The 20,636-nt window shown below is 44.3% G+C and overlaps 1 protein-coding gene across 1 annotated transcript; it reads left to right on the forward strand.

Annotated features, from left to right (window-relative positions):
* Positions 1 to 14,226: 14,226 nt before the first annotated feature.
* Positions 14,227 to 20,451, forward strand: PES1 (pescadillo ribosomal biogenesis factor 1). The gene is made up of 4 exons (XM_081801821.1): positions 14,227 to 14,347; positions 17,510 to 17,589; positions 18,346 to 18,499; positions 19,722 to 20,451. Exons 1-4 carry the CDS (start codon positions 14,324 to 14,326, stop codon positions 19,833 to 19,835), a joined length of 372 nt encoding a protein of 123 aa, XP_081657947.1. The 5' UTR covers positions 14,227 to 14,323; the 3' UTR covers positions 19,836 to 20,451.
* Positions 20,452 to 20,636: the final 185 nt, after the last annotated feature.

The following is a 20,636-nucleotide window of genomic DNA, read 5'->3' on the forward strand; positions in this document are numbered from 1 at the left end:
TCAGTGTCCTCTACTTACTACTTAAATTACAAAATTGGGTAATTTCCCCTTGTAAAACTTTTCTAATGTTTTTCATGGTTAAAAATGGCAGGCTCTTCACAGCCCAGCACAGTATTTTGTTTCATTCACTGATACCCATTTGTAGTCTAGAATGCAATATGGAAGCAGCGGGGACCCCAGCATCCCTCCTACAGAGCAGGGTGGTGATCATATCGATTTCATTTGAGGGACTCCTCCGGTTGCTTTGACACCAGGAACCTCGGACATATCCTGTGTGGGATGCCACTAGGGAGTCAGGCGGGTGGGGAGGGGGGAGGAGTTCTGTGGTAATGGACCTTCTCTACTTTTCTAGGAGTATAGGATCTTCAGTTTCCAAGGACTCTCCCTTGGGAAGCCTTTTAACCCACTGGAAACAATTCAGATTGCAAGATTAAAAAAAAAAAAAAGCACTGGTCTTCTCCAACACTGCATGGCCTCAGTACTCCTTAGGAGATGAGGAAAATGGCCCATTAGTGGGACATTAAACTTCAATACGATGTATCAGTGAGATCTCTTCTGCAGGGAACAGGGCAAATGGACAGAGGTACCCTAGGTCCAGGCCTTAATGGCCCTAAATCAGGACCCTAACCCAAGGGCCTCTTGCAGAACGTGTTTAGCCGAATGTGTCTGGCCACTAACCAGGCTAGTAAACCCCCTCCTGATATATGGGATGATAACTGTCTAAATAGGCCTTCTGCAAATAGACCCAGGTTGCTGGAGGAAACACTAACCAAGGGGATGCTGACTCTATCACTGTTCCCCCTAATAGACCCAGGTTACTCTTGTACGTGGGAGCTCTTGCCTCATTCATTTCCCGGGTTAATGGCCATGATAACTGGAACCAATGGTCTCTGGTTAGTCTATCTCAAGAAGGGGACTTGAAGGAATATTCCCAAACAGCTGCCAAACTCCCTTTGTTTTGGGGAAGTTCTCTGTCTTCTCTGGCCCAACATGGACTGCCTATTTCTACTTCAGTGGAAAGAAAATCTGTCTATTCATCTGTCCAAGCAGATGAACTTTAGACCTGGAAGTCCTCTTTCTCCTCCAGCCTTGGCTGGTGATACCTCACCTCTTCTGCCTTCTCCTCCTCCTTCTCCCATTTCTGCACCACCTCAAGTGCGGCCTGTATAACTAGCTCCTCCTTCCCTCGCTGTCAAGGAGCAAAGAGCACCCCCTTGGTGTACATCACCCGCTTCAGTTTCCCCACCAGTGTCCCAGGTAAAAATTGACAGTGGGTAGCAAATTAACTTTTAAGTGGACTCAGGTGGAAGATACTTGGTATTTAAACTAATTTAAGTTTGTTGGGTTTAAGATAGACATGTCTTTTTTTTTTTTTAAGATTTTATTTATTTATTTGACAGAGAGATAGAGAGCACAAGTAGGCAGAGGGAGAGGGAGAAGCAGGCTCTCCGCCGAGCAGGGAGCTGGACATGGGGCTCGATCCAAGGACCCCAGGATCATGACCTGAGCCGAAGGCAGCCGCTTAACCGACTGAGCCACCCAGGTGCCCCGATAGACATGTCTTTAGAGTTATCAAAATTAAATATGAAACTTTTATTCTACCTAGGTTTACTAAGGTCACATAAGCTCATGATCTTGATGAGGGAGCAGAAGGCTAGCTAAGCTGACACCGTACAACCTCCCTCCAACCTCCTGGGTGGGATATGTGTGATATTCTTCCAGGAAGATCCCAACTGTCTTCATGTTAATAATGCCTTCCTAAAGGGAAAAACAACCTTAACTTGACAATGGCAAGGCCTCCGATATCCTGTGGGTTTTCTTCTTCTTCTTCTTTTTTTAAAGATTTTATTTACTCATTTGACAGAGAGAGAGGGAACACAAGCAGGGGGAGTGGGAGAGGGAGAAGCAGGCTAGAGGGAAAAACAACCTTAGCTTGACCATAGACAGGCCTCCAGTATCCAGTGAGTCTTCTTTAGGATAAGAAAGGCCTTTTGTAAACCTCCCTTGTCTTTAACTCCGCCAACTCTATAGTATATAATCAGTTGCTCCTCACAATCCTGGGGCAGCAGCTCTTACTGTCCAGGGGTCCTGTCCTCATACTTTAATAAAACCGCCTTTTTGCACCAAAGACGTCTCTAGAATTCTTTCTTGGCTGTCGGCTCCAAACGCCACCACTCCAAACAACTGGACAGTAAGTCTTTTCCAAATAAAATAAGGTACTGAAGCATTGATAACTGAACATAAGGCTCATCTGCTTTTGACTTCTTAGCGTAAAGAAACTAAAGATACTTGGGTCTGTTGGTACACATGCTTCGTGTTTTATTAAAAGATTGCAGTATGGAAAAATATGTTTTTAAAATTGTAATATGTATTCATAAATTTCAGATCTAAAAGAATTCAGATCTAAAAGATCTGAGATAAATTTTATAAATTTCAGATCTCAAAGAATTCTGGTGTAACAGTTCACAATTGGTTACTATTTTGTTTTCACTGGAGACTATGGTTTCTAAGAGTTAAAATTCTGCTAAATGTAATTAAGACTGTTGGAGAAAAAAAGGCTTCAGTCAAAATCTGAATGAATAAGTTGTAAAGGTTTACAAAGAGAAATCACTGGAAAGGAATTTTACAAGTGGTCAGGACTAAGTTTGAAATGAATGGGTTTTTAAAGTACATTGGTATAAGATTACAACTCTGCTTTTCTTTCTGTTAAAAAGACAGTTTTCTTGGATTGTTGATCTGCTCTTGATAAGAAAATGTAAACAGTTTTTTTTTTCTCTTTTGTCTGCCCAGAAAACCAAAGTTTCTAGGTTTGGTTTTTATCAGGTCTTTGATTATTTAAGATAGTTAAAACTTCTCAATATTAAAGGAGCTAAGTTTTTACTAACAACTATATAACCCTACCTATTTGCCCTTGGGAATTTCTTATTGCCACCTTGGTTAAATAAATTACTATTTAGGCATGTGCTTTTAAACTTTCTGAGGGTTTTAAACAAACTCCCTCAAGATTTAAATTGTAAATGAAGTCTTTTTGACTAATTAGGCCTTTTTATTTGGTATGTTAAGTTACTCCAGAAGCACTGTTAAACAAATGATAAACCTTAGGTTATGGTGTAAATGCTATAACTATTCTAGAGATTATATGCAATTCCTAAAATTTTTAATACATTTTGGTATAAGGCCATCACTTGATATTCTGATTATTGAAGTGTTATGTGTCACAGAAATAACTGGACCTCCTTGTTAGCTACATCATAATGAATTCTCATATCAGATCTTTAACCATGTCCATTTTTGAGTCTTTTGTCATTTATAAGTAATTGTTCTTAATCTCTTATGAAACAAGTTTCATTTTCAAGGAGATTCATAAAAAGGGCTTCTGACAAATACAGGTTTTTGAGATCTTTAAAATCATAAAACTAAAATGGGTAAGAATTTCCAGAACTAACTTTTAAAAGCTGCATTCAAACTGAACAAGAATTAGTAACATGGAACTAAACGAACTGAAGAAGATGATTATAGTTTTTGTGACTCTTGTTTGAAACATCGGGGGCTCTCTAGTGTTTGCTCTTGCAGATTAAGGAAAATTTCTCTTAAGATAACCATGACTCACAGAAATATAAAATATTCCTTTGTGAACAATTTAAAGTGTTTAACTTTTCTCTCTACCTGAACCCTCCAGAATACAGGAAACGAGAGTTTCTTTTTTTCCATAGCAACTACAACTGTTTGCGTAAGTACAATAAGAATCTGTTCTTGTAACAGGACACCATTGGAAACATTGGCTATTTTACCAAGGCTTTGACTGGAATGTCATATTTTAGAGACATGCATAGACTCAGTTATAACCATACAGCTTTTTTTAGTTAAGATTTTATTAATTTATTTTTAGAGGAAGAGAGAGAGCAGGGGGAGGAGCAGAGAGGGTGGGAGAAAGAATTTTAGGCATAGCCTGAATCAGGGCTGGATCTCACAACCCTGAGATCATGACCTGAGCCCAAACCAAGAGTCAGACCCCTAACTGACTGAGCCACCCAGGTACCCCATAACCATACAGCTTAAAGGAACAAAGGTTGACTTTATAAAGCCAATAAAGCCCCTTGGAAATATTAGTCTGACTGACACCTTGCTTACAGAGTTCCCAGCAGCCTCACCAGGTGAGTAAAGAATGTCACTTCCTGTCAGGCAGAGGAACCTCAGGATATTTGGGGGATCTTGAGAAGAGGAATTCACTGGCATCTACAGGTATTGCAGGCATGTCTGATGGCAAGCACTTGGCTTGGCTTCTGGCCCAGAGAGGCTACTAAAAGTTTAACTGAGATTCCTTATAAAAGTTCCAGCAAAGCAGATTTTAAAAGATCTGTATGATCAATCACTATTCTTGCTGAGCTTATGTAAATAATTAGGCGAAGTTTGTTAAAATTGGACTTGTTTGATTTGGCTATCTTTGATAAAAATGATGGTGATTATAAAGACAAAATACATTTCAAGAACCCATCTTTGTAGATAATTAGATTTAAGCACCCGAGACTCAAGACACTGGGTTTGTAATTTGCTCCCACCATTTACCTTGTATTTTTTTTTGTTTCCATAAAGGTGCCTCTTATTATTTATACAATTATTTGCTAAATAAAACAGAGTATATGATAGCTAACACCACCTGCTACACAATTAAAGCCTTAAATGATTCTCAGAATGGCTTTAGATGTCCTAACAGCAGCACAAGGAGGTGCACATGCCATTATTAAAACAATGCTGTGTATACATCCCAGATTATCACAAAAATGTCACAGGACACCAAAAGCTATGAATACTGGGGTGCCTGGGGGGCTCAGTTGGTTAAGCATCTGCCTTCAGCCCAGGTCATAATCCCAGGGTCCTGGGATTGAGCCTCACATCAGGCTCCTTGCTCAGCGGAGAGCCTTCTTCTCCCTCTCCCTCTGCTGCTCCCCCTGCTTCTGCTCTCTCTCTTTCTCTGTCAAATAAATAAATAAAATCTTAAAAAAAAAATTTATGAATACTCAAATTAAGGCTCTACAAATCCTTCCCTCTCTTTCAATGATTGGTTAAGTTCCTGGTTCAGGGGAGGACTGTGGTCAACTACTAAGGTCTCTTTGTTGGCCTTCTCATTCTTATAGCCATTTTAATTCTAACCTGTTGCCTTTTTCTTTTTCTTTTTTTTTAACATGTCTTTTTTTTCAGTGTTTCTCTGCTTCGTGCCCAGACTCCATCACTACAATAATTTCACATTGACAAATGGTCCTTACCGCCTACAGAGATACTTCTTTGCTGTCCAAATTGGACTGAGCTGCCTCTGCCTTTTGTAACTCCCCTATACATTCCCTGACTGACCAACGTTAACCCATAGGTCGGGACATCTGTATGCCCCTATTCAACAGGAAGAAGCTACAGAAGATGAGAACTTCTGCCTTCAACAACCTTAAAGATTTAAGGGTCAGGGCACCTGGGTGGCTCAGTCAGTTAAGTGTCCAACTCTTGGTTTTGGCTCAGGTCATGATCTCAGGGTTGTAAGATCGAGCCCCGCTTTGGGCTCTGCATTCAGCACGGAGTCTGTTGGAGATTCTTCCCCCCTCCCTCTCCCTCTGCTCCTCCTCTTGCTCGTGCGTTCTCTCTGAAATAAATAAATAAATAAATACGTTAAAAAAAAATTAAGGGTCAAAATTGTTCAGGGGGAAAATGGTGAGATAAGAAAATGCAAGCTGAGGGCAAATGGCAAACTGACACTCCACATACCCACCCCCCCGAAGGTAGGAGTGGTGATGTGGTCTGAAGTAGGGTTCAGGAGCCAATGGCCAAGAAAGAATTCTCAAGACGTTTTTCTGTGCAAAATGGTTGTTTTTATTATCGCACGGGGACAGGACCCATGGGCAGAAAGAGCTGCATTCTAAGTGTGAGGAGAGACTAATCATACAAGATTCTCTATCCTGTGGAGGGGAGGGTGATGTTAGGTTCAGGAAACTGAGTCTATAGATTTCTGGAAATTGCTTTTTTCTTGTAATTTTTAATACAGTTGCAAATTGATGGAGACTCATGTCCTGTGTGACGGTGATCTCTATCAGTTAACAATTTGTTTTTCCCTTTCCCTTGCTCTTGGGCAGCCAGGAGTGCCTGAGGAATGAATGTCACACATGGCTCAGTCGGTTAAGCAGCTGCCTTCAGCTGCCTTCGGCTCAGGTCATGATCCCAGCGTCCTGGGATAGAGTCCCGCATTGGGCTCCCTGCTCAGTGGGGAGCCTGCTTCTCCTTCTCCCTCTGCCACTCCCCCTGCTTATGCTCTCTCTCTCTGTCTCTCTCTGCCAAACAAACAAAATCTTAAAAAAAAAAAAAAAAAAGAATGTCACAGATCCTACCTTAGGAGGGTAGAGATTTCAGGCTGTTAGATTGTGTTTTGCTCTCAGCTTGCCTTTTGCTCCCTCATCAAGTGGGATATTATACTATTTCTCAGGCACTCATGACTGCCCAAGAATAAAAGAAGGAAAAAGCCAATGGCCGGTTGATAAAGATCACAGTCATGAAGGACATGAAACTCCATCAGTTTGTCACTGTCTTAATGATTTACAAGGAAAGCCCATCTTGAGAATAATCAGACCTCCAGAAACCCATAGACTCAACTTCCCGGAGCCCTAAGGTCATGTTCCCCTCCATAGGATAGAAGACCCTATATATATAATCAGTCACTCCTCACACTTAAAATGCAGCTCTTTCTGCCCATGCGTCCTGTCCCCGCTGTTTAATGAAATCACCTTTTTCATGCCATAAAACATCTCAAGAATTCTTTCTTGACCATTGGGCTCCACGATCCCACATCATCCCTACCTGGTGCCAAGACTCCTTTACTGCCATAACTTCAAGCCAATGGATGATCCTTTCCATTTGGGGAGGTCCACATACAAGGATCGTACAATACATTGAAATTAAAGTGCCAGTTTGAGTATTTATGTCAGTTAGAAACCCAGAAATATTTTTGTGCTAATCTGGAATGTATACACAGCATTCTGTTTTTATGCTAGCATAAGTTCTACCTTGTGCAGCAGTTAAAACATCTAATGCCATCCTAGTTTATAAAACTGCTTTATGCATTTGTGTTATTTCAGTATTTAATAGGGAAATGCTATCTTGAGTGTCATTTAGGGCTTTGACCGTGTACCTATTAAGAGCTTCCATGTGCCAAATGACATCCTTCAGTCCTGAAGAAGGATGCTAGGTGTTCATATCAATTAAACACAGAACGTCTCCACCGTTGTTTTAAATTTGCAAGGTTGGCTGGGTTGGTAATGGTTTTAATAATGTGTCTGTGCATCCAGGCAAAACCCAGAGTACAGCGGCCTATCCAGTTTTGGGGAAGTCGTGGCCATGAGTTAGAGCTGCAAGCCATTGGGTTCCCTTAGGCCTGGGGAGCCAGCCATCTAGTTTTGGGCCTCCTTGTCCAGTCAGTAGCAAACCAGTCAGTGGCCTGGAGAATAATGATTTGTGATATGAGAGCCATCCATTATTTCCATAAGTCCATAGTTAACCCCACAGAGTGGGGTATGCTCTGGCTTTTTTTTTTTTTTTTAAGATTTTATTTATTGAGGCACCTGGGTGGCTCAGTCGTTATGCGTCGGCTTTTGGCTCAGGTCATGATCCCAGGGTCCTGGGATCGAGCCCCACATTGGGCTCCCTGCTCCACGGGAAGCCTGCTTCTCCCACTCCCACTCCCCCTGCTTATGTTCCCTCTCTGGCCGTGCCTCTTTTTTTAAAGATTTTATTTATTTGACAGAGAGAGATACAGCGAGAGAGGGAACACAAGCAGGGGGAGAGGGAGAGGGAGAAGCAGGCTTCCTGCTGAGCAGGGAGCCCGATGTTTGACTCAATCCCAGGACCCTGAAATAACCTGAGCCGAAGGCAGATGCTTAACGACTGAGCCATCCAGGCGCCCCTACACTCTGGCTTTTAAAGAATGATTTTGTCATCCCAGCCACACAGAATTGGTCAAGGTGATAGCTGAGTTATACAATTGTTGGGGAATCTATTCCAGTTTCCAGCTGTTCAAATAATCATATGGTTATGGGGTCCTGTTATTATCCCCACAGAATAACAAGAAGATTGTGTATACATGAGCTATTGTGGCAATTTCCCTGAAGTTTACTTCAAATTGTCTAGCTTAGGCAAACAACATTCAAAGACCATTAGAACTAGAATTTAACATTTGCAAGGGTGTGTTAATGAAATAATTTTTCTCTATAATTACCCTTATTTCTAAAGATAGCCAAATCAAGCCTAACTCATTTGAAAAACAAGTCCAATTTTAACAAACTTGGCCTAATTATTTACATAAGCTCAGCAAGAATAGTGATTGATCATACAGATCTTTCAAAATTTGCTTTGCTGGAACTCTTCAGAAGGAATCTAGACTGAACTTTTAGTAGCCTCTCTGGGCCAGAAGCGAAGCCAAATACTTGTCATCAGACATGCCTGCAATACCTGTATTTTGGACAAATTCCTCTTCTCGAGGTCCCTAAAATATCCTGAGGTTCTTGCACCTGCCAGGAAGTGACATTCTTTACGCACCTGGTGAGGCTGCTGGGAACTCTGTAAGCAAGGTGTCAGGCCAACAGTTCCAAGGCGCTTTATGGCTCCATGTTTCATAATGTCAACCTCAGTTCCTTAAATCTGGTCATATTTGAGTCTATGCATGTCTCTCTCAAATATGGCATTCCAGTCAAAGCCTTGGTAAAATAACCAATGTTCCCAATGGTGTCCTGTTACAAGGAGAACAGATTCTTATTGAACTTAAGCAAATAACTATGATTGCTAGGAAAGAAAATACTGAGATTTTTTGAATTCAGAGGGTTCAGGTAGAAAGTTAAATATTTCAATTTGTTCACAAATGAATATTTTATCCCTTACATATATGAACAGTTTATCTCTTACATATATATCCCTTCATATACACAAATGAATACTTTATCCCTTACAAATAAACATTTCTGTAAGTCATAGATATCTTCTATCTTAAGATATCTTCCTTAATCTATAAGAGCAAACATTAGGGAACCAGCAATGTTTCAAACAAGAGTTAAAAACTATAATCATGTTCCTCAAGTCATTTAGTCCCATGTTACTAATTCTTGTATGTTACTAAGGCAGCTTTTTAGTTAGTTCTGGAATTTCTTAGCCATTTCAGTTTTACGATCTTAAAGATAGCAAATAACTGTATTTGTCCTAAAAGTCCTTTTAATGAATCTCCTTGAAGATGAAACATGTTTTGTAAGGGAATAAGAGCAGTAACTATAAATGACAAAAGACTAAACAATGGACATGGTTAAAGATCCGAGAGTTCATTATGATGTAGCTGACAAGGAAATTCAGTTATTTCTGTGACATAAAACATTTCAATAATCAGAATATTGAATGATGATCTTATACCAGAACATAACATACCAAATAAACAAGCCTAATTAATCAGAGACTTCGTTGGATGTTTGTTTAAAAACCTCAGAAAGTTTTAGGGGGCGCCTGGGTGGCTCAGTCGGTTAAGTGGCTGCCTTCTGCTCAGGTCATGATCCTGGGGTCCTGGGATCAAGCCCCACGTCCGGCTCCCTGCTCAGTGGAGAGCCTGCTTCTCCCTCTCCCTCTGCCTGCCACTCTGCCTACTTGTGCTCTCTCTCTTTCTGTCAAATAAATAAATACAATCTTTAAAAAAAAAATAAAAAAAAAAACAAACCTCAGAAAGTTTTAAAGTACATGCCTAAATAGGATTACAGCTATTCAAAGACCTGATAAAGACAAAACACGGAAACTGGTTTTCCTGGGCAGGTAAAGAAAAGAGAAAACTTTGTTTACATTTTCTTACCAAGAGCAGACCAGGAATCCAAGAAAACTTTGTCTTTTTAATAGAGACAAAGCAGAATTTCAGTCTTACACCAGTGTACTTTTTTAAAAGATTTTATTTATTTGAGAGAGAGAGCATGAGCAGGGGCAGAGGCAGAGGGAGAAGCAGACTCCCCACCGAGAAGGGAGCCCAATGCAGGGCTCAGTCCCAAGACCCCGGGGATCATGACCTGAGCAGAAGGCAGACACACTTAACCAACTGAGCCACCCGGGCACCCCATACCAGTGTACTTTTTAAAATCCATTCATTTCAATCTTTGTCCTGACCACATAAAAAATTCCTTTCCATTTCCCCTCACAAACCTTCTACAACTTTACTTTGCATTCAGATTCTGTCTCAAGCCTTTTGTTGTCAAACAGCCAGTCTCATTTTAGGACTACATTACTTTCTCTTTCCTTCCATAAAAATGTATTCCCATTCCTTGTACCTATCTTAACGCATCTCCAATTTTCCTACATAGAGTTGCTTTTCTTATTTCCACCAGTCTTAATTACATTTAGCAGAATTTTAACTCTTAGAAACCTCAGTCTCCAGTGGAAACTAAGTAGTAACCAATTGTGAACTGTTATACCAGAATTCTTAAATGGCAGATTTATGAATCAACTAAACACAAAGCATGTTTTCCAAGAGACTCAAATATCCTTAGTTTCTCTGCAATAAGAAGGCAAAAGCGCAAACCTATGTTCAGTAATCAATGCTTTAGTATTTTATCTCATTTGGAAAAGACTTAGATGTCCAATGAATTCAGTTCCAATTTATCATCCAAGCAAAACTTTAAAGTTTCAGATTTTGAAAGCTATCTTAACAATTACACATGAAAACTTTGAGACAGACAGAATTAACCACCATTTAAGTCATTTTTTGCTGACAAATTGCAACAGAGATAACATGAGCTTATTTGACCTTCGCTAAGCCTTGGTAGAATAAAGGTTTCATATTTAATGCTGATAACTCTAAAGACATACCTACCTTAATTAAACTAACAAACTTAAATTAGTCTAAATACTGAATTGTGTCCCACCTGGGTCCACTTAAAAGTCAATCAATTTGTTCTCCGTTGTCAATTTTTACCTGAGGCACCGGTGGGGAAATTTGAAGTGGGTGGTGTTAAGTCCAAGGAGGTGCTCTTCTCTCCTTGACTGCAAGGGTAGGAGGAGGAGCCAATGGTGCCAGAGGCACTGAGGATGGTATAGGACTAGTTATGGGGGCACCTGGGTGGCTCAGTTGGGTTAAGTGTCTGCCTTCAGCTCGGGTCATGATCTCAGGGTCCTGGGATCGAGTCCCGCATCGGGCTCCCTTCCCCGCAGGGAGCCTGCTTCTCCCTCTCCCTCTGCCTCTCTCTGTCTCTTGTGAATAAATAAGTAAAATCTTAAAAAAAAAAAAAAAAAAGGAACTAGTTATGCAGGCAGCACCCAAAGTGGTGCAGAAACAGGAGGAGGAGTTGGTAGAAGAGGTGAGAGGACTCCCAGTTCTAAAGCTTGTCAGCTCAGACAGATGAGCAGACACCATGTTTTTTCCACCAACACAGGGGAATATGCAGTCCACGTCAGAAGACAGGGAACTTCCTCAAAACAAAAGGAGTTTCGGCAGCTGCTGGGGGAATATTCCTTAAAGTTCCCATCCCAAGGTAGACTAACCACAGTTAGCTCCAATTATCATAGCCATTAATCTGGGAAATGAATGAGGGAGAAGCCCCACATCTATTATGAGGAGGATCAGTAAGAGAGGATCAGCATCCCCTTCATTAGGGATGGCCTGTGTTTCTTCCAGCAACCTGGATTGATCAGGAGGAGGCCTATTTAGTTAATGATCATCCAACATGTCAGGTGGGAGTTTATCAGTCTGATTTGTGGCCAAACACATTCTGCAAGAGGCCCTTAGGTCCGGGTCCTGATTTTGAGCCATGAAGGCCTGGACCTAGGGACCTAGGGTACCTACGTCTATTTGCCCTGTTTCCTGCAGAAGAGATCTGACAAACTATACTGAGGTCATGCAGTGTTCCAGAAGATCAGTCCTTTCCTAAATTTTGCAATCCTAATTGTTTCCAGTGGGTTAAAACGCATTCCAAGGGAGAGTCCTTGGGAACTGAGGAAGTTTCTCGGTCCATTGCCAAGAAAATCCACCTCCCCCACCCCGACTCCCGGGGGCTTCCCACGAAGGATATGTCAGAGGTTCCAGGTGTCAAAAGTGACCCGAGGTAGCCCTTGAACGATATCACTATGATCACCACCCTGCCCTGTAGGCGGATGCTAGTGTCCCCCTGCTTCCCCATCGCATTCTATACTACAAATGGGTGCCAGTGTATGCACCGAGATGCCATGCCATGCCTTGCCTTGCCACAAAGAACCCGTCCTTTTTAACCCATGGAAAACACTAGAAAAGTTTTACAAGGGGAAATTACCCAATTTTGTAAATTAAGTAGTAAGTAGGGGACATTGATGGAAAAGAGTTAAGGTGGAAATCCATCATAATCTAAGTGACATTCTAACGCATGTAGTCCTTACAGCTAACTTCCCTAGGAACTGTCCCGGGTTGGGTTTTAATTCAGTTGGGTGGGTACTGGTTTTGGCTAGCTCCGAATGGAGGTCTCACGGCCAGAAGTGGCTTAACCAGAGATGGGGAGGGGACCACATTAGACCAATGAGGAAGAAACCTCACACAGGAGTCTTAAGATTGGCAGCTGACCTAGTGACTTAGGTGGCTCTCCCGTGCCCCCCCCCCCCCGACCAAAAAGACAACTTTGTATAAGGACAGATATGAAGAGAGGACATCAAGTTTCTGGGTCTTATTTTCATTCCGGCCAGGGGACTAACTTCCAGCCAAAAGGCAGGCTTTTTCCTTCCCGTAGAGCAACCATGAGCTAGAAGATCGCAGCCTCAGCAATCGACATGAAAGTGTTCCAATAAGACCGTACTCCTTGAAAAGCCCCTGAAATGAAAGTAAAAGAAGAGAAAGTACTAACCAAGTTTGCACCGAGGATCAGAGCCCAGATGAGAAGACTCAGGCTACATGTTGGGGACACCAAAATGATGTGAGATGGCGGTCTGGAGGGAACGGTCAAGAAAGAATTCTTGAGATGTTTTATGTTGCAGAAAAGGTGATTTTGTTAAAGCACAGGGACAGGACCCATGGACAGAAGGAGCTGCACTGGGGTCATGAGGAGTGGCTGATTATATACTTTCAAGCTGGGAGGGGGTTAGGGATAGCCTAAGTCCCTAAGGAATTTGGAAGCAAGGTTTCCAGGACCTTGAGGGGTCTTTTACTACTGTCTAGTAGAATATTAGTCATGAGACCCTTCAGATGTACATCAGTGGGCCATATGTTTGGGGGACAATTGCTAAACATATAACTTGGGGGTGGGGGGTGGGTAGAGATAAAAGAAGTTTCCAAAGGGATTTTCATATGTTAAAGAAGACTTACAGATCCTGGCGGTTGAGCTAATGTCAAGCTAAGGTTGCCTTTTGCTTCTAGCCAAGTATTAACATTGAGGAAGCTGAGTTCCTGGAGGAAGGTCACCTTGTCTGTCCCAAGTACTTGTCAATGGGCTGTACGTTATAAGGAAATTTAATTTTTTTCCTATATTTCTTTTGCCTTTGTTCTCCACATCACACACCATCCGAAGGTGGTGTGAATATTTGTATAAACCTTGTAATTATCCTTTGAGGAACACAATACGGAAGGTAATATGTATATACTAAAAACTCAAACGCGCTGAATGTACTTTTAAAATATACCACAAGTTCTATAGCTCTGCTTCGCCTTTTGTCATTTTTCAATTCACCGCTAAGGCTCAGAACATGTAAGTGGTCTCTCGGGTCACTACACTTCTCTGAGGAAAAAAGTCTGCTTTTGATCCACTTTATCCCCCTAAAAGGCAATGAACCAAAGGGAAAGCCACAGGCGACCTGTGGGGAGAACAGCCCAGCCTAAGTGTCCCTGGCGGCCGCTTTTCCTCAGGAGGAGCCTAGTTCCGAGGGCGCCTAGCAACCGTTACCGTGACAACGCCACTGGCGCTCACTCACCTCAGAGTGTGGCTTTCCTCTGTATCCCAGAGGGTACTGCGCTGTCTCTAAGCCTTCCGCCACTCTCCATCCCAACATGCAACGGGGCTCATAAAGTCAAGCGATCGTCACCAGGATGGTTATAGAAGCGCCTGAATAGCTGCGTTCGTTTAAACATTAAAACTGCCGTAATAGGTCCACAGATGAGAAAGAACTCTAGAGAGTGGTCTCAGTGATTTTTTTTTCAGGAAGCTGAATTGTAAATTTCGAGGAGGAAAGCCAAATATTTCCCTAGACTCGCTCAGGCACCGCATCGGGCAGCCCGCGCAGACCGGCGCTGTGGGGGCCTCGGGGCCCTAGGCAGGGCCCGTGCGGGAGGAAGTGGCGCTGTCTGTCCGCGCGGCGCACGTAGACCCTTCAGCGTGGAGCAATGGGAGGCCTGGAGAAGAAGAAGGTGAATGGGGCAGAAACCCGGGAGGGGTGGCGCTGGGGAGAGGGGGGTGGGGAGGGAGGTGGGAGCGAGGGAGCCAGGGGACTGCACCTTTTCTGGCCGTGGCCACTCATGCGTTCAGAAACGGCTGGAATCAACGGGATGAGAGACATTTATGAGAAGGGGTCCGAGGATGGGCGAGGATGGCAGTACTCGGCCGATGAAGCCCGGGAAAGAGCCCTGGAGTAGGGCTGTAAAAGAACGTTGGGAGTTACCAAAGAAAGCCTCACCCCAAATGCAGACCGGGCCGAAAGACAACTGTTCACTGAAACAGTAATAAACATTACCATTACGTCAAGTTTATCATCTCCAAAACTTGTTATCCCTTCTCTGTTGAGCCTGCCCTGGATACTGGGGAGGGAAACACAAACAATCAAATGTGGTCCCTGCCTTCCCCGAGCTCACTTTCTAGCGGGGAAAGGACATAAACAGCCAAATAAAACGATCACATATTGTTAAATGTGATGTGAAAGATAAGGGTGGAGAATATAAAAGTATACTTACTTTAGTTAGTGTTGTGTTGGAAGGTCTCTCTGACTCAACATTTAAGCTGAAATCTGAAAGATCAGAAGATCCCAGATAGGTTCTGGGCCATGGGAGTGCTTAGCGAGCAAACCTAGCAGGGGAAACTCAGTGCCAAGACCGTTAGGTGGGAAAGGCTTTCTGTATGCAAGAAATTAGGACATCAAGATGGCTGGGGTATAGCAAACTAAGGGAAGAATGGCATTTGGTGAGCTTGAGGTTAGACAGGGACCGGATGTTCAAGGCCTGTGAGCCACCAGGAGGAGCTTGGATTTTATTCCAAGTGCAGTAGGTCTCAACTAAAGGAGAAGTACCATGGTCGGTTTTTCAGGGATTTCTTATTGCTGTATAGAGAATCACCTTGGTGGTATGAAAAGATTGGGGAAGGGATGAAGGTGAGGAAGATGTAGTTGCCTCCTGTTTCCTTCAGATTGAAAGTTCCTGTTGCCTGTTTATGTTTAACCCAACACACTATTGAACAACCAGTAAGTGCTAATGTTTGGAATTGCAAAGATATTAAATGGAAAATCTTCCCTTGCAGCACAGATGTAGCTATGTAAACAAATCACGACAGTTTTTAATGCTGGTTTTCACAAGGATTTTGAGCCAGATAACGCTTTTTTTTTTTTTTTGACAGAGCACAAGCAGGGGGGAGCGGCAGGCAGAGGGAGAGGGAGAAGCAGGCTTCCTGCTGAGCAAGGAGCCCCCAGAACCCTGGGATCACGATCCAAGCTGAAGGCAGACGCTTAACCGACTGAGCTACCCAGGCACCTGGAGCCAGATAACCCTTTGTCGTAGAGAGGGCTGCCCTGTGCATCATAGGGTATTTAGTAGCATCCTGACTTTTTACACGCTAGATGCCAGTGGCACTCAACAATCCAAAATGCCTAATTCCCTTCCCTCCATCCCACACACACCCAAGGAGTAAAATCACCCCAGTTGAGAACTACTTGTCTACTTGATGTTTAAAAGGATAAGCATGATGACAGACGTGTGTGTGATGTAAGGCAATGGAAAACACTTTTAATGAAGACCTAACTTTCTGAGGAAGTCTGAAGCTCATCTTTGTAGCCCCAGTAGACAGTTTCTTGAGGAAAGAATAAATGAAGGCTGTATTTGGTGACGGGGGGTGATCGGAAGGTGGGGGGTCATAAATATACTCTTTGAGGGGCTGTATGTTTATCTCTTTAGAGCTAGACCTGGCCATCAGGGTCCCTGCTGCCTTAATGCAGAGGATGATCTTGTTTGGAAAGGACATTCTTGGTACAATGCACTGCTACTCTTTTTTTTTTTTTTTTTTTTAAAGATTTTATTTATTTATTTGTGTGAGAGAGAATGAGAGACAGAGAGCATGAGAGGGAGGAGGGTCAGAGGGAGAAGCAGACTCCCCGCCGAGCAGGGAGCCCGATGCGGGACTCGATCCAGGGACTCCAGGATCATGACCTGAGCCGAAGGCAGTCGCTCAACCAACTGAGCCACCCAGGCGCCCTGCACTGCTACTCTTTATCATTGATACAGAGATGGGAACATGAGGCCGCATCTTGGCACTACAGATACCACATGATTGCATCAGACAGTATGCTCCTTGGGGGTAGGTAGAGACCAGGCCTTCTGTCTTCATTGCCCTCATAGCATCTAGCTTAATACAAGGAACATTGTAGAGGTCCTCTTATTTTCTGTTGAATGAATGGTGGAGGGGAGAGGCTTTGGCTTAGAGCTTGCATTCTCAGCTAGATATCACCTGCAAGGGAACAAGAATTAGTTGAAGGGGTCTTAGATATTTCAATGGGGGCGCCTGGTGGCTCAGTTGATTAAGCTTTTGACTCTTGACTTCAGCTCAGGTTGTGATCTCAGGGTCATCAGGGTTCTGCACTCAGCGAGGAGTCTGCTGGAGATTCTCTTCCTCTACCACCTCAAGAGCTCTTTCTCTCTCCTCCTCCCCTTCTCTCTAAAATACATAAACAAAATCTTTAAAACAAAAAAGACCGCATTACATAATAATCTTGGGTATGTCTGCAGTATTAACATTTCATGGGGCTGTGAGAGGGGACAGTTAAGGGGGGAAACGGTCTAAAAAGGCTTCTGGTGGTAGGGATTGGTTATAATGGAAAAGTTGAAAAAACTGGCGTAGGGGATTAGGCACTGAGGCTGAGGACTCAGACCTACATTTGAATCCCAGCCCTTGAAAAGTTATGTGACCTGGATAGGTTATTTGACTGAGCCTGTTTCTTCTCAGTAAAATGGGAATTTTAATCGCACCCATGCCACGGTGTTGTGAGGATTAAATGAAATAATGTGTGGAAATCACTAATTATAACGGCCAATACTTAGAGCTACTACTAAGTGCTTGGCGTAGCACCTGATCCATAGCAACCTTGTCCCCAGCATCATGCAGATGTGTGTGTCCTTTACACTGATTATTGCAAGGACAGTGCAGGAGAGCATGTTCAGGCGGGTGGACTCCCTCCCTATAGCATTTCCTGTCCCAGAAGCCTCTTGGCTACTTGTCCACAGTGATTGTTGCCTCTGGCCTGATGCGTGCCCAGAGATTGATGTCATCACGGCAATCACTGCTAATGGTCAACTGGTTTTGTTCTCCCCAAGTATGAACGAGGCTCTGCCACCAACTACATCACCCGAAACAAAGCCCGGAAGAAGCTGCAGCTGAGCCTGGCTGACTTCAGGTGAGGTTGGGGAAGGTTGGAATAGGGGAACCACGGGGGGTGCCCGGGCAGTGAGTCACACTCAGTGATGGTGAAGACTCAGCCGCATCCCTGTCTTACCTGCACTGCCACAAACTCTGTCTAGAATTCTGATAAGCCCTCCTCTTTCTAGTCTGGTTTTGCTTTAATGAGCTGTGCTTTGCCAGGGGTGGGTCTGTGGAGAAGCTGGAGAATGGGTCGTGCCATTCTGGGTCATCAGAATGAGCTCACTGCTACAGTGCGTTGCTGCTTTCTGGCTGGGTCTTTGTCACCCATCCCCTCCCTTCTGGCAGAACAGACCTCTGATCCTGAAGCTAGAGGTTCTCAGCTCCTCGTAGAGTCAAATCCATAGTTTTCCACAGCCTGTGGGCCCTGCTTTGTGGCCCACTTTTAGTCACCCAGCACCTTCTACCCTTACAGCCTCTGTCCTTCCAGAATGCTTCTCCCTCTACCTTTTATATGGCTGAAATGTCAGTTTCTCAGCAAGGCCTTTCCTGACTGCCTTTGCTAAAAGGGGTACCTGCCATCTGGTCCCTGTCAACATCCTGATTGTTTCTTTTCTGGTGTGTGTGACAATCTACGTTAGGTGATTTTCGGGGACTTGTGATTGTCAGATCCTGCACAGGGACATGAATTCTCCAAGGGCCCCTGTTTTCCCTGTTCACTGCTGTTTTGCAGGCTTGGTGTGGCCAGGGTTCAGCACGTTTACTGATAGAAGGAATGGCCTTTATCTTCCAGGCGGCTGTGTATCCTGAAAGGCATTTATCCCCATGAACCCAAACATAAGAAGAAGGTTAATAAGGGCTCCACAGCGGCCCGAACTTTTTACCTTCTTAAAGACATCAAGTTCCTCCTCCATGAGCCCATCGTCAACAAGTTCCGGGAATACAAGGTAAGGCCGGGGCTCTAGGGTCCGGATGGCGTCCATCACTGCTCTGTGACCCACCAACTGACCTTGGGCAGATTGTTTAACCTCTCTGAGCAAGCCTCAAAGGAATGTCTCAAGGATTAACTGAGATCCCATGTGGAAATGTGCACAGAACCTGGCAAATGATTAATGCTTTACCTGTTGTACCTTTTCCCTGGTTCTTTTGCAAAGTAAATTTATTGCCTTGAAGCAAAATGGTACTATTTCAGGGGCTCTTTGGTGTAGTCTCTGCCCAAAGAAACTGCTCCTTTTAAAATTCTTTCTGGAATTGCTCCCAGGAGACCAAGCTTTCCATTCCATAAATGGAAACCATTAACTGCTCAAATGCCACAGGGAAAACAGAAACCTCAGACCAAATGCTGATAATTGAAAGTAGACTGCTGTTACTGAAGCCTTTGTGGAGCCCCGGGGCCAGGCTGAGTCCTGGGCTGGGAGGGGTGAGGCGCCACCTGGTGGCCACAGGAGACTGGCCAGCACCTGCTGCTGGCCCTCTCACTCAAGTCCAGGAGGTAGGTGGCTTGTTCTGTTTTGCTGCTGGGTTCTTTTTTTTTTTTTTTAAAGATATTTGAGAGAGAGAGAGCATGAGAGGGGGGAGGGTTGGGAGGGTCAGAGGGAGAAGCAGACTCCCTGCCGAGCAGGGAGCCCGATGTGGGACTCGATCCCGGGACTCCAGGATCATGACCCGAGCCGAAGGCAGTCAGTTGGTGTGGAGGACCTTCTGAGCCCATGCCTGGCCTCAGCTGCATTTTCCTGTGTGACCTAGCCCAAAACATGGACCTGTGGCTTGTTTCATGCCCACACAGACTGGTGCTCAGAATGGAGGCCAGCTTTCCTGGCCCTGAGCTGCCTTGCCGGCTGGTCGCTTGACCTCAGTTGGAAACTAGGGCTGAAAACATTATGTTTTCACGTAAACGTGTAGTGGAGTCAGCATGTCTGAGTGGTTATCTCTGGTCATCCATCACAGGGGTGCACCAAGCTGGCTCTGCTCATCCGTGTGGGTCAGTTTTGATGTTTTTTGGAGTTCACTGTTTTATACGTCCCAGCTGAGGGGATCAGATGGCACAGACAGCTGTGGTCAGCTTCAGGAGGCCCTGAGAGTCCTCCCGCCCCGTGTGTCCCTCTTTGGTGGAAGAGGGGTCTCCAGGAGCCCTTGGCCCCAGCATCAGTGATCTCTCTTCTCTCCCAGGTGTTTGTCCGGAAGCTCCGGAAGGCCTATGGGAAGAGTGAGTGGAACACTGTGGAACGTCTGAAGGACAACAAGCCCAACTACAAACTAGACCACATTGTCAAGGAGCGGTAAGTTAGGGACTCAGTCCTAGCACTGAGACTAAGACCAGGATCCTGCTCAAGTTGCTGGCATCCTTTTGGAGGAAGCAGACCAAAAAAAAACAAACAAGTTGCTAGAATGATTGCAAGTCACAGCAAGTACCATGTGGGATGCTAACTGCATGAAGGGACCTGGGTGGGGATATATGTTACCTACAGGTTTGTCAGAGTAGGTGTCTGGGGGCAGACACTTGAGCCAGCCAAGGGAAATGTGGTCCAAGCAGAAACAGCAGATGCAAAGGCCCTGTGGTGATTGAGATCCAGAGTTCTGGGATTGCACCCCAGGCACATGGGGCAGACATGGCAGACATGGCTGGGTGCCTCTGATCTTTTTTTTCTTTTTTTTAAGATTTTATTTATTTATTTGACAGAGAGAGAGCACAAGCAGGGGGAGCGGCAGGCAGAGGAAGAGGGAGAAGCAGGCTCCGTGCTGAGCAGAGAGCCTGATGCCGGGCTCAATCCCAGAACCCTGGGAGCATGACCTGAGCCCAGGCGCCCGTGGGTGCCTCTGATCTTAAGTGTTCTTGTCCAGCCTTCTCAGTAGTCCCACTCATCCATTGGCTAAGTCAGTGGTTCTTTTTTTTTTTTTTTTAAAGATTTTATTTATTTTTATTTGAGACAGAGAGAATGAGAGACAGAGAGCATGAGAGGGAGGAGGGTCAGAGGGAGAAGCAGACTCCCCGCCGAGCAGGGAGCCCGATGCGGGACTCGATCCCGGGACTCCAGGATCATGACCTGAGCCGAAGGCAGTCGCTTAACCAACTGAGCCACCCAG

The sequence above is a fragment of the Leptonychotes weddellii genome, chromosome 13 (assembly GCF_054177405.1).
Source record: "Leptonychotes weddellii isolate Sample4059 chromosome 13, ASM5417740v2, whole genome shotgun sequence".
NCBI classification, from domain to species: Eukaryota; Metazoa; Chordata; class Mammalia; order Carnivora; family Phocidae; genus Leptonychotes; species Leptonychotes weddellii.